A 13,652-nucleotide genomic window follows, 5' to 3' on the forward strand; every position below is an offset into this window, starting at 1 on the left:
TTTTTGTGAAATGCTAATTGAATTGGCACCGAAACACAGCTGTCCAATCATCATTCATTATGAGACAAGGATCTACTAATACTGTTGAGAAAAAAAAAAGTGGAAATTTTATTAAAAATCAATATAAAAATACAGTGTAATATGAATAAGGATATGGATAACTAACAAAAAAAAAAAAAAAAAAAAAAAAGAAAAGAAAAGACCTAGACTTCATCAGCATCTTTTGAGACTTGGTGAACTGTGGTGATTTTAGTTTGATTTGATGATGATCCATTATCCAAACCCATAGAAGAGATATCATAACCATTGTCTTGTAAATACTCTCTGAATTCAGCATCTTCTTGTTCAAGACCACCAGTACCAATATCTTGAAAAGCGAACCATGCAACTATACCAGTAAAAATAGCAATACCACTACCTACCAAGAAGGGACCCCTGACACCTAATTGTTCTTTCATAGGAGCAAAGGCCACTGTACCCACTGTAGCACCGACTTTTCCCATAGCAGCAGCAATTCCATATCCAGTTCCTCTTACAGCAACAGGGAAAGATTCCATAGCAATTAATCCCATTGTGTTACCAGGACCCATTTCAGCCAAAGCCAAAAAGACACCATATAAAATAACAAAGAGAGGGAAACAATTTTTGGATAAAGGTTCAAAAGCGCCACCAATGACCATACCAACAATACCAAGTGAGATAAGACCAAGTGTTAAAGTTTTTCTTCGTCCAATCTTGTCTACCAAATAAGCCCCAGTGATACATCCAGGTAAATAAAAGGAGTATAATAAGATATTCCAAGCAGAAGTAATAATCATTGGTTGACCAGCGGCGACTTGATTGATGATCACAGAAGAGAAAACACCATTAGGATAGGAGATAAAATCATAAACAAACCAAGTGAAGGAAACAGCTAAAAGTTTTCTCCAATAACGTTTGATGATCAACCAATAAGGTACTTTTTTCTTCATTGCATTTTCCCTATATTGTTTGGAATCAGCCATCCGTAATCGAACTATAATAAGAAAAAAAAAAAAAAAAAGAAGGAGAATGTCAATACATAAAGATCATCCCATGTAAACAATACAAATAAAGTAAATAGAAAACTAAACAAACAAAATAAAATAAGTAAATAAAAAAGAAACTCACAATAAAGAACGGATAGAGGAGGAATGATACCAAGCCCAAGAGATACACGCCAAACAGGTTCCAAATTATTTTCTGTAAAGATTGCTAAAAGAATTACAGGAATAATAGCAGAAATCACATAACCAAGATCAATGACAAAATTAGTGACCATAACAAAGAGTTTGCCACGATTGCCGGGAGAGACTTCATCAGCCGATTCACCTGCTGATACCGAGCTACAAGGATATTCACCACCAACACCAACCCCTATAATAACAAAAATCAATCATTAATATTATATATATATATATATATATATATATTATCGTAATATAATAAATTTACCTAATACACCTCTAGCTATAACCATCATCCATAATAAACCATCAGGAGTAAGACCACTTGAAGCAGCAGATAAAGCAGCACCTAAGATGACAAGAACCGTTGTAGCCACTAAGCCAGCTTTACGACCAATACGATCCACAAAGAGACCAAAACCCTATGAAAGGAAAAATGAGAACATGTGATGTCATGATAAAGTCTGTACTACATATCATTTTCGGCTAATCATCTACTTCTTTGAACTTACCAGTTGACCAACAACACAACCAACAAACATAGAATAGGATAATCGAGAAGATACAGTATCATTAAAAATAGTATCACCATAGATTTTACCCAATACTAAATTGATAAAACTAATAATACCAGATTGATATCCATCTGATAATAAAGCAAATCCACTAAAGACGACATTAAAAAAGGAAGCTGTTCTTGTTTTCTTCTTTTTCTTTTTTTGATCTTCTTCCATTATCACAACAGGAGATTCATTTTCAATAGGTTCATCCAAGGTTTCTGTCATCACATAACTTGCTTTTTTTGATGCTGTTAATGGTGAAGTGGCATCCATCATTTCTATTTTCTATTTTCTTCAGACAAATTAAGAAATAATAAATGATATAAAAAGTAGTAATATACTTTTTTATATCCCAAATCGTCAGATCAATAAAAAAAAAAATAATAGAAAAAAATAGAAAAAAAAAGGAAGAAAAAAAAAAAAAGATTGATTCCCATGTTATATGGTTTTGGGTGCATTCAAGACCCGAACCTGATTTTTTTTCAACCTGTACTCGGAGTTGAAGCCATTGGCATTAATGAACCAATGATGAATTGAATTTCTGCCTCCGTGAACTGTAGGCCATGAACTACTTGCATTTCCTTTTCTCTCTCTCCTCTCTCTCTTTAAATGGTAACTGCCGAGAGTTACCAATGGTCAAAAATAATAATAAAAAAAAACTTTAACCATTATGATTTCCCCGATTTATCATTTTAAACTGATAAACAAAAAAAAAAGAAAAAAGAAAAAACCAACAACAAAAAACTAGTCGGGCTATCAACCTTATACACGTGGGAGAATCGTAAGAATACCATTTGTATATATTTCAACTTATATCTTTTGAGAATATAAACTTTATATGATATGATCAAATGTCAAAACTATTTTTTTTTTAAAAAAAATGAGATGATTTCACTAAAAATACATACTTTTTATTATAATTTTTTTTTATTGATATAAAATGCTTCAAAAGACTAATCAACGATATCTACATCCAAATGTTCTTCACCATTCTTGATTGTTTGTTGTCCCATCAATACAGCTAATCTATCTCGAGATAAAGCAAAAGGAGTCCATGTCAATTTGCTAGGATCCACATGAGGTAAACATCTTTCATCCATTTTCTTAATATGTGCGTTGATAACATCCATATCCATCTCCAATCGATATGATTTGGGTATTGAAGTATTGTCTGGTAATATCATATTGTGAAGTTGTAAGGTTGAAATAATATCATCAGGTGTTAAACTTGTTCTTGAGCTAAGATCTATAAAATAGATATATCCAGTTATTCAAACCTATCAGTCTCATATAATTTTTTTTTTTTTTTTTTACCTTCGATACTAATCGGATCTACTTGATGTTGTAATTCTCGGAAGATCACGTTTTTCCAGTAGCTTCTATAACTAAGTAAACCCAGATCTGATAAAGGTCTTTCCGGTGAGCCAGTCTTGCCTTCTTGTTTGCTGAGTAGGTAACCTAAAAAGATTTATAGAAATATTTAGTTATTATTAAATAAATCATTTCATTCCTATACTTACTAAAATCAATCAAATATTGACCATATCCTTTTCGTTGATGAATTGGCATAGTCAAAATACAAGATACATTGTAATTCATTGATGATCGTTTTTCCTATTGAATAAATATTGATGAATGAATTTCATGATTTCTATGATGATTTCTTTTGTGTTACCTTTGAAAAATAACCAACAAAATGGCAACCATGTTTATCTACTTCCGTCATAACATAAAATAAGAAAGGTTCCACATCATAATATAGAGTTTTGTGATCCAAGAACATTTTGGCCAACAAACATAGATTTTGACAGTAAATCTTGTTTTTTCTTCCATCCACTTCAAATATAGAAATATTGCCATCTCGATAGATTTCATCGCCTGGTGGGTGATTAATGGGGCAGTTCACCTGATATATGTATAGATAGATATAAATGAATTAGTACCAAAAAAAAAAAATTCTATTTATTTTCTATTCCTTTTTTTTTTGTACCTTGTGTCGTCCAGCGACATACTTGCTCTTCATATATTTCATACAATATTCACAAATATAAAGTATAGGGTGTTGACTATATTCTTCAGGGTAAGGGGCTACATACCAAGTATCAACAAGATAATCACCAAAACGAATTTGACTGATCTTTGGTAAATCTAGTGCTGCAGACCAATGAGAATCACTTGAAGAAGGTATATGTTGTTTTGTCGAATGTTTCAAGTCGCATTTAGCCTATATAATAAAAAAAAAGAAAGAAAGAAATAAATTAAAAATAAATTTGAGATATTTGTGATAAATACATACCATTGCTTGAAGTTTTGCTCTGTCAAACATTTCTTTATCTGCTTTAGAAGGTGTTCCTCGAATGGTAGAAGATTCAAAGTTGCTTGTAGGTTGATTAGATACATCAGATATGATCTCCTTGTTCATTCGTCTTTGATTTTTGGTAGTGATAGTTGTTCCAGTCGAACTATCAATAGTATCCCGCCTTCGCTTTCTGGTACTTAGTTTGTGCGTTGATTCGGGGACTGGTGGTTTGAGCGATAGTTGACGTTGTCTTGTGATGATACGTCGAGGTGATAATGGAGGTGATTGAGTTGTAAGTGATGCGAATGATGGTGATACGGAATCCATGTTTGTTTCAGTTTCTTTTGATGATGTGATTTTTCCAGTTGTTTCCAGTTTTGAATTTCGTCGTGTTGTTGATCGTAATCGTAATGTATGCACTGGCTGATCTTCTCCTTTTCGTTTCTGCCGTAAACGTCTGGTAGTACTGTGATTTTCTGATAATGGAGTCAATGGAGGGTCTTGACAAGTCGATTTTCGTCTTGGTGCAATGTCGTTGTTTGATAATGGTGGAGAAGGATTTGAATGAATGGAAGATGGTGAAGGCATACTACTACAAATACTACAATACCAATCATCTAATAATGGAAAAAAAACAATAATAATAATAATAAAAAAGTAAGTTGAATGGAAATAGAGAATTCATTTTCATTTATTTTACCTTCTGGTATACTGTCTATACCAGGACAACAATCAACATGTAAAGCCCGATCACATGAAGCACAAATGAGCATTCTTTCCTACAAACATGTAAAAATAATAATAAGAAAGATAATAATAAAAAAGAAGGTTATTGAATATTCATAAAAGAGCAATATAAATATTTATTTTACCTCGCCTGTTTTCTTCTGACAAGCCATGCAAGTTTTACAATCAATACATTGCCAATCATATGTACGAGCCAAATTTAAAGAAATATCATTTAGTTCCGTACAGATTGCATGAACTAGAAAGTGATATATAATTAGTATTATTAGAAGAAGAAGAAAAAAAAAAAACCACCGATTACAAGATTTCTTTTTCTTACCATGGCGATGACAATCAAAACATATTAAACTTGGTTGCAGTTGGCCTTCATCATCGTAATCATTTTGACCATTACAATAATAACATATTCCGTGTGTATACTAGAAAAAAAAAGAGAGAGAGCATATAATGATTGAATGTACAAAAAAAAAAGTATATATATATATATATATATTTTCTTTTTTCTTTTTATTTACATCTACTGGGGATTTTTGACGATTTGACCTTGATAACCTTGTTATCATTGAGGGTGAACTATATAATAAGTAAGGTATAAGTAAAAAGAGATTGTCTTGATAAAAAGTATTGTATAAGGTATGTATGTTCACAGAGGAAGAAAAGAAAAGAATAAAGAAAAAAAAAGGAATTGGAGGCGTTTTTTTTTTCTTTTTTTCCCTCCGTCAAAACAAACCGTTGATTGGCTGGAAAATATAATTTATTAACTCAGAGGATAATCTTGTAAATCAGAACACATGCCATAGCGTGTTGAAGCATGAGATGTGGAGAATGAAAACATCACGGAAAAAGTTCATTCCTACTTTTGATGAAATGAATGATTACAATTTATAAATAATAATAATAATAAAAAAAAGAATAAACAAATGATTATCATTATACTTTAAAGACGACAAAAAAAAATAATAATAATAAAAGAATTGATCCAAGAAAAAAAAAAAAAGTCATAAGGTTGTGTCACACATTTTTACCTATTTTAAAACTTTGGATTCCTTTTTTCTCCACGAATCATATATCAACTTTGTGAAACTTTTTACCGACTATGTATAAAGTAGATCGATCAAAAAAAAAAAAATAAAATAAAATTCATCTTTCTTTTTTTGCCTTTTTTTTTTATATGTTTAAGAATAAGGAAGCTCAAAATATATTTTCGGTTACTTCAGGTCATGTTCTTCCACTTGCCACTGCAAAAGAAAGATTAATTGATATTTGGCATAGTCTTACTTGGCCTGTATTTAAAAAAATATTAAAAGCAAATATTGCACTTATCATTACACTTGGATTAATGTGTTATTATCCTATCATGAATCTAGTTGGTGTATCTAGTGCTTTAGCTCCTATTGCAGTGGAATTTATCTTACCATCCAAATCTTTAGGCTTCTTAGCGGAGGTAAAAAAAAAAAAAAAATAAAAACTATTTTTCTCATTTCTTCTTCTTTCTTTTTCTTTTCCCTTTACACATACTTTTCTTTTCTTTTTTTTTTTTAGGATGCTATCTTTGGTGCCTTCATGTGTTCTGTTTCTGCTGCCTATGCAATACTTGGTACTTACTGTGCATCTTTAGTACGCGATCCTAATAGTGATATTATGGCTCAACCTGCTGTATGTGGTATTCTTGTCTCTTTTCTTGCTATTGGTGCCTTTTTTCTTAATTATGTACGTGCAAAGGTTCAACAAGCGAATGTTGGTGGTAAAGAAATAAATAATAATGATTAAAACTAGTCTACATTTATGGCTCATATTCTTCTTTCGATATATAGGAATGCTCTCAGCTTTGATTATGGTACTTAATCTTACAGGTGCTGTTCTCGATCGTCAGTGGACTCCCATTCATGTGGTAAAGAAAGAGTATCCTTCCAAATACTATTTATTTTTAACGTGCCTTTTTTTTTTTAATTTAGGTTTTCTCATTATTATCTGCCTTGACTGGATTTGCTACTATCTTTTTGGTATTTCTCATTATATCCCCTGAAAATAGTACAACAGTTTATATTCAAGAACTTGTCAAAACATTGGAAACATTTGATATTATTACTCGCCAACAAGTGGAAGGATTTTTACATTCTTCTCGACAACATCTTTTGGAACAAGGTCATAATCCTGAATCTCCTACTGTAGTGCATAACAAAACAGATACCTTATTATCATCCATTATCGACAAGAAACGAATGACTCAACGTGAAATATCCTTCAACAAAATCTCTCCTGTAGATATTAGTGAACTAACCAAAATTGTGAAACGACTTCGAATACCATTACAAGGTATTGCCATTGCTCATACTATGGAATCCAACATGCGGAAATTATATTTATTAGAACGGGTCGATGATATTTATCATAACCGACATGATCATCCAAGGGAATCACCATCACCAATCAACATTGAAAAGGATAGTAGAACAGAAACAAATACCAATTGCCTAGGATTATCTTCAGCATCAGCAATACATCCAACATCAACCAACATTCGGTCCTCTTCAAATACTGATAACCAAAGAGACAGTATTAGCAACCTTTTGAACAATCGACCCAATTCTGAAAACTTTTCTCGGAGTAGCAACGAAGGATATCAAACCCATCCGTCTAGTAGTGGATCTACTCGACAACCAGTGACTTTGGATGCAACTGCTTTCAAATATGATATCTTACGACGCGAATATACCAACATTCTCAATGAGTCGAAAACTCTTTATATTGATCTTTTATCAGCTTGTTCTTTGGCAATGGCGGAAACTATCAAACGGCTTTTACGTATACAATGCATTGATCCATTTCAAGATAAACCTTTTTTCTACAAGTACCTCTTTGGCAAAAAAGGCATTCCCAACACCAATGTTACTTATGATCGAAACAAAGATCCTTCACTTCAGCTTTTGGCGGCCATTCAACATTTTGATGCTCAAAGGCTTAATGGATTGGCAAGACTATATAATGAAAATCATCATCCTCGACGAACTCTTCTACTCATTCTCAAATTCCAGTTTAGTCTTCGCACTTACGCCGAAATATTGTACACTTTATCTTCCCTTGTTTTTGAATTGGATCAAGTTCGTGATCAACGTCGATTTTGGCTACCTAGTGTATCTATTAAGAAAATGTTTTGGAAGAAAAGAGAAACATCTTATGATTTGGACTTACCTAGTGGAGTGGCCCAGCAACCAAGTAATAATGATTTACAGCGTACTTTGACTCAACACACCGTTTTGATGCATTCCATTGTTAATCCATCACAAGGCTCACCATCGACTTTTCCTGGACAAGAACAATATTTGGATTTAGAACATCAGCAAGGCAACGATAGCAATAATAATACATACGATATGAATACGGAAAGTGAAAAGAATGATGATGATAGCAGCAGTGACGGTGATGAATTGGACGCCATTTCAACAACATCTTCCAACTTGCATCCACCACATGTCAGCAAAGAGAAACAAACACGGTTTTACGATTTGGCGGGGCGACTATCGTGTCCAATCCGTGGTCAAATTATCTGCTTTCAGGACAATGACAAATGGTTCCATCAACATGATCGACAAAATAAAAAACAACGACGAAACACAATCGACACAAGGAATCGACAACGACGTGACTCTCATCATAGTGCCTTTTTACAAAAATTGATGACTTGGCGACATCATATTGGTCATCGAAAAACATCACTTACTCATACCATCTTGGTCGATCAGTCTTCGTATCATGATCCAGATTCATCCTATCCTATAACAAGAAGGCAATACTTTTTTTACGTCCTGTGGAAATTTGGAAGAAAGTATATCTATACCCGTGATACTGCATTTGCTCTTCGAGCTGCTATTCTTGTTACAATGTTGACATTACCTGGATTTTTGGAACAATCTCTTTATTGGTATAATAGAGCAAGAGGACAATGGGCCACTGTCGTTGCTTTGATTTGGATGGGTCCTTCCGTTGGAAGTAGTTTTTTTGGGTAAGAAAAAAAAAAAAAAGGAGAGTATTGTTTATTTTAATTTTGATTCATTCCTTTTCTTTTCTTCTTTTTTTTTTCTTTTCTTCTTCTTCTTCTTGTAGCACCATGGCGAGGACGGTTGGTACTCTTGTAGGTGCAGCAGTTGGTATTATCATTTGGGAAATCAGTCAAAACAAGTTATGGGCTCTACTGATAGTTACCTTTGTATTCAATATTCCATTCTATGTACTTTATACATTGTCAAGTTTCTGGCGTGCAACTGGATTATTCTGTTTGATCACCATCACTCTCAGTAAGTAGTCATAAGAACGGATGGTTTCCTTTTATGATGACTTAACTTTCTTTTATATATATATGTATATGTAGTTATTGGTTATGGATATGTTTATATGTCGACCGATGTTCCAATATCAGCATTCCAAGTCACTTATCAGGTATCCTCTTTATATACTAAAAAAAAAAAAAAGTAGGAAAGCAATGGCATTTTTAATTTGTATATTTTATAGAGAATTGCATCTGTTTTTGTAGGTGTTGGTGCAGCCATGATGATCAGTATCTTACCTTATGCTCAGACAAGTCGGGTTCAAGTACGATATAGGGTATCTCATATTATGAATGACATGGGTGTTTTATATGCTTCTTTGCTTGGGACGCTATTGAAAGGATCAAGATATGAAAAACGAATCAAGGAGACGAATCAAAAACTATTTCGTGTATTCACTAACAAGATTCGTCAACAAATTCAATTGACTCGTGCATTATTAGATCAAAGTCGATTTGAACCTGCTTTACGTGGTATATTTCCGGAAAAAAAGTATCTTAAGCTTCTTCAAATTTTGGATACCATGTTGAATTTGATGTTACATATGGAATTGGCTTTGGAAAAGGTGGATACTCAATGGCGAATGGAGATTATCAATCAATCTTGGATTGAACGAAAAAATATGGTAAGGAAAAAAAAAAAAGACAATTATGTGTAATAAATAAAAGCTAATAATTTATGATAGATTTCATCCATTTTGACTGCACTTCAATTAGCTTCTAATGCATTGATGAACAAAACACCTCTACCACCTTATATTTTGGCACCAACAAAAGCAAGAAGGGTATTAACTGATAAAGTCCTTGGAATGGAATCATTTGATATGAAAAGATTGGCTGATCCAGAATATACTTACTATAGTACATATATGATGAACTCTGAACAATTAGCTGTAGAAATTGAAGTATTGGTATCAACTATCCGTGATCTTGTTGGATCTGATAGTGTTAGTGTTATGTTAGATTATATATATTGAATTCCTCCCCCCTCTGCTATATATATGTATTATATTCCAATGATTATAAAATAATAAAAATTCATACTTATTTTTTTTTGTCATCTATTTGGTTCAACCCTTTATAATAATTATATGGAAAAAAAGGCCAAATTGGATTAGTTTCAATAACCTATACACTTTATAACACTATGTACTTGTAACATTGATGTGACCTCCAACTTTATATAGTTTAAAAATGATGATGGATCAAACTTAATAATATATAGGGTTACATCAATTGGTGACACCATCGACATTTCAATGTAGTATATATATTTTGAGCCATTGAAATAAAAGCTCTCTCATCACGTTTTTTTTACACATACTGGTTAATCATGGTAGTATGTAGATCGGTGGTTGGATGAACACCCAATGAAAAAAGATATGAAATGTTGAATCGCAGTTTACAATGACAAAAAAAAAAATACAAACTTTATTTCTTGTCAAAAAAAGGAAATCACTTCTATGTCTTTTTGTATGACATTTACTTTAGTTAAACATATAAAAAGTCATATTTAATTCCTAAATCTCTTTTTTTTTTTTTTTTTTTTACTTTCTTTCTTTATTTATTAGATTAATATGATGAAATTGATTTCTATTACTACAGCTTGTTTATTAGCTTTAGCAAGTGTGAATGCCACTGGATCTAATGATACCAGTAGATCTCAACTACCAGGACTTGAAAAGATCAAACATGTGGTATATTTTATGCAAGTATGTTCCTTTTTATTCAGAATCATTTTTTAGATGATATCTTATTATTATATTATTTTTCATCACTAGGAAAATCGAAGTTTTGATACTTATTTTGGCACCATGAGCGGTGTTCGAGGATTTGCTGGTAAAATTAAAAAAAAAATGATCTCTTATATGGAAATTGATTTCTTTTTCTTTTCTTTTTTTTTAATAATTTAGATCCTCATGTTGGCATTCAAAAAAATGGTCTAAACTTATTTTATCAACCTGATTCTCATTCTACGGATGTCAAGAATGGTACCAAATACTTACTTCCTTACAACTTGAAAGGAAATAGAGCTGGTTGTACTGTAGGTGGTTCTAATGGCTGGTAAAGTTTATGATCATTATGTACATGTATAAAGTAACAATAAAGGTTAACATCAGTTTCATCGTCTTCTTTCTCTTTTTTTTTTTTTTTTTAGGGTAATGTTATATAAATAGAACAAGAGAATTATATCTAGGTATAGTTCTATTGATTATTATTATTTTTCTATTAGACTGCTAACCACAATGCTATCAACGGAGGTACAAATGACAATTGGCCCGATGGCAATGCTCCTGAATCTATGGGTAAAGTGCGATGATAGATAAACCTACACAAGAAAAATACTGAACTCATTTTTACGCGTTTTATTTGTATTTAGGATATTTACAAAGAAGTCAGATTCCTTATCAGTTTGCTCTTGCTGAAGCATTTACTATTTGTGATAACTATCATCAAAGTGTTATTGCTAGGTAAATTTGACTAGGAAAGAATCAAAAGGAAATATCTAACTGTATATATCTCTTTTTTTTAAGTACCAATCCCAATCGTGTACACTGGATGTCTGGTACAGTTAAAGGTAAATTACTTTTTTTCATCCATTGATATAAGATGATTTTTGTCATGATGATAATAAAGATAATACCTACTGATTTGTATGATTTTTTTTTTTTTTGTTCTTTGATTAGGTCCTCCCTTGAACTACGTTCTTGAAGGCAATGTTGAAATTATTCCACTTGGATGGGAAACTTATCCTGAAGCTTTGACCAAGGCTGGTGTCGAATGGCAAGGTACAATATATATATATATCTTTATAAATGACTCTTTTTTTTTTTTTTAAACTGACTTGCATCTTCTTCTATAGTGTATCAGGATCAAGATAATTTTGATGATAATCCATTGGCATGGTTCGGGTAAGAAAAAGTTAAAAAAAAAAAAATGTAAACCAATCAGTGTTACATAATGGACTTTATAAAACTTATTACTTAATATATGTGTATATAGTTATTGGCGAAATCTCAAGGATGGACCTGAAAAACAAAAAGGACTTGGTTTTCTTGGTCTCCAGACATTTTATGATCAAGCCAAAAACGGTACTCTTCCTCCTTTCTCAATTATTGTTGGACCTACTGAACTCTCGGAACACCCAAAGTAAGTTTAAAACAGCTCAAATGCGTAGTGGTCTTTTTTTTTTTTTTATTTATATCATATATATATATATATATATATATATATCTTTACTTTTTAGTAACACTCCTGCCGCTGGTGCCTGGCTTCAAGAACAAGTTGTGAATGCTGTGATGCATGGAAAGAATTGGGCCAATACTGCTCTCTTTATCAATTATGACGAAAGTGGAGGTTTCTTCGATCATGTTCAACCAGAATTGGCTCCCAAAGATAAGTATGTTTGGGACTATCTCAACTTTAAGATGTCTCCCCTTGGTTTAGGTAAGAAAGAGAAAAGAATGATTTTTTTTTTAAAAAAAAAGGAATGATGTTGACTTTTTCTATTCTATCCTACTTTATAGGTCCTCGTGTACCAATGGTGATTGTATCTCCCTACACTAGAGGTGGTCATGTCTTCTCTGATGTATCTGATCACTCTTCTACATTGATGTTTATGGAAGAATGGGTTGGCAAATTCAACAATGGTTCTTATGCTGCTCCTGCTGTGAATATTGATAGCTGGTACCGAAATGTAACTTCCAATCTCGTGGGTGCTTTTGATTTTGCTAAACCTGATTTCTCCATTCCTACTCTTCCTACCAATCCCAAACCTGCTGTGGACTCCAATGGTAAATGGGATCCTACTGAAATGTGTGAAAAACTATCTGATCCCAAGACAACTCCTCCTGTAAGAAAAAAAAAAAAGGATAGATAATTATATTATATATCGCTCACTTTTTTTTTGTCTTCATTTTTTTCTTCTTACTATAGTATGGCAATCAAGTTTATCCTACCGTAAGTATCCCAAAAAGAATGAAGTGAATGGATGAGGGATGATTGACTACGTATTGACTCTTTTTTTTTTTTTTTTTTTTTTCATTAGGTGGAAGCTGGGTCCAAGAAACTTCGTGGTGCTAATCCTATTGGTCGTAAATTGGCATTTGTACAAACGAACGGCAAAGCTCTCCAAGTAGCTGGATCGGGTCAAAAATTGGTGCCTCGTCGTCTGCAAAAGAGGGATGTGAAGAAAGGTGCGATAGTGGTCGATCCAAGTGGACATTTCAAGGCAGTGCCTGGTGGCAATGGGCAACAATACAAACTTCAATCCATCCAACATCCAAATCAATGTGTCAATGTAGTAGGAACCGAAGTCCAATTGAATGAATGCAAGGAAACGTTATGGGAACTGGATTATCATAATGTCGATGCTCATCATCACCTCAAACATGTGGATTCTGGGCATTATCTTAGTCTTGGACAAGGAAAGATCAATTTAGTCCAAAATCATCATGATGCTCATTTTGATGTGTATTCCATCACTACTTAGTTCCTCTTTTTCGTCTTTTTTTTTT

The 13,652-nt window shown here is 32.6% G+C and overlaps 4 protein-coding genes across 4 annotated transcripts; 2 read left to right on the plus strand and 2 right to left on the minus strand.

Annotated features, from left to right (window-relative positions):
* Positions 1-185: 185 nt before the first annotated feature.
* On the minus strand, positions 186-1,939 carry BX664DRAFT_290786 (major facilitator superfamily domain-containing protein; the record flags this gene model as incomplete). The annotated part of the gene is made up of 4 exons (XM_051541910.1): positions 186-1,015; positions 1,150-1,395; positions 1,474-1,627; positions 1,718-1,939. 4 exons carry the CDS (start codon positions 1,937-1,939, stop codon positions 204-206), a joined length of 1,434 nt encoding a protein of 477 aa, XP_051405762.1. The 3' UTR covers positions 186-203.
* Positions 1,940-2,718: 779 nt separating this feature from the next.
* BX664DRAFT_255458 (acyl-CoA N-acyltransferase) lies at positions 2,719-5,056 on the minus strand (the record flags this gene model as incomplete). The annotated part of the gene is made up of 9 exons (XM_051540412.1): positions 2,719-2,936; positions 3,080-3,223; positions 3,286-3,379; positions 3,441-3,671; positions 3,756-3,919; positions 4,058-4,175; positions 4,485-4,681; positions 4,765-4,843; positions 4,937-5,056. Coding segments are annotated over 9 exons (1,365 nt in total), but the record flags the coding sequence as incomplete, so codon positions are not given.
* Positions 5,057-5,982: 926 nt separating this feature from the next.
* Positions 5,983-10,112, plus strand: BX664DRAFT_253876 (uncharacterized protein; the record flags this gene model as incomplete). The annotated part of the gene is made up of 11 exons (XM_051540330.1): positions 5,983-6,255; positions 6,354-6,428; positions 6,534-6,555; positions 6,626-6,683; positions 6,844-7,259; positions 7,365-8,065; positions 8,369-8,814; positions 8,916-9,106; positions 9,181-9,248; positions 9,321-9,761; positions 9,822-10,112. The coding sequence occupies 11 exons, from the start codon at positions 5,983-5,985 to the stop codon at positions 10,110-10,112; spliced, it is 2,982 nt and encodes a 993-aa protein (XP_051405764.1).
* Positions 10,113-10,468: 356 nt separating this feature from the next.
* Positions 10,469-13,627, plus strand: BX664DRAFT_311084 (phosphoesterase family-domain-containing protein; the record flags this gene model as incomplete). The annotated part of the gene is made up of 15 exons (XM_051542568.1): positions 10,469-10,474; positions 10,707-10,847; positions 10,917-10,974; positions 11,049-11,199; position 11,294; positions 11,369-11,441; positions 11,516-11,606; positions 11,670-11,713; positions 11,823-11,924; positions 11,999-12,047; positions 12,139-12,285; positions 12,383-12,582; positions 12,663-12,988; positions 13,072-13,095; positions 13,184-13,627. The coding sequence occupies 15 exons, from the start codon at positions 10,469-10,471 to the stop codon at positions 13,625-13,627; spliced, it is 1,857 nt and encodes a 618-aa protein (XP_051405765.1).
* Between the last annotated feature and the right edge of the window lie 25 nt (positions 13,628-13,652).

Source organism: Halteromyces radiatus, assembly GCF_025201355.1.
Source record: "Halteromyces radiatus strain CBS 162.75 chromosome Unknown BX664scaffold_1, whole genome shotgun sequence".
NCBI classification, from domain to species: domain Eukaryota; kingdom Fungi; phylum Mucoromycota; class Mucoromycetes; order Mucorales; family Cunninghamellaceae; genus Halteromyces; species Halteromyces radiatus.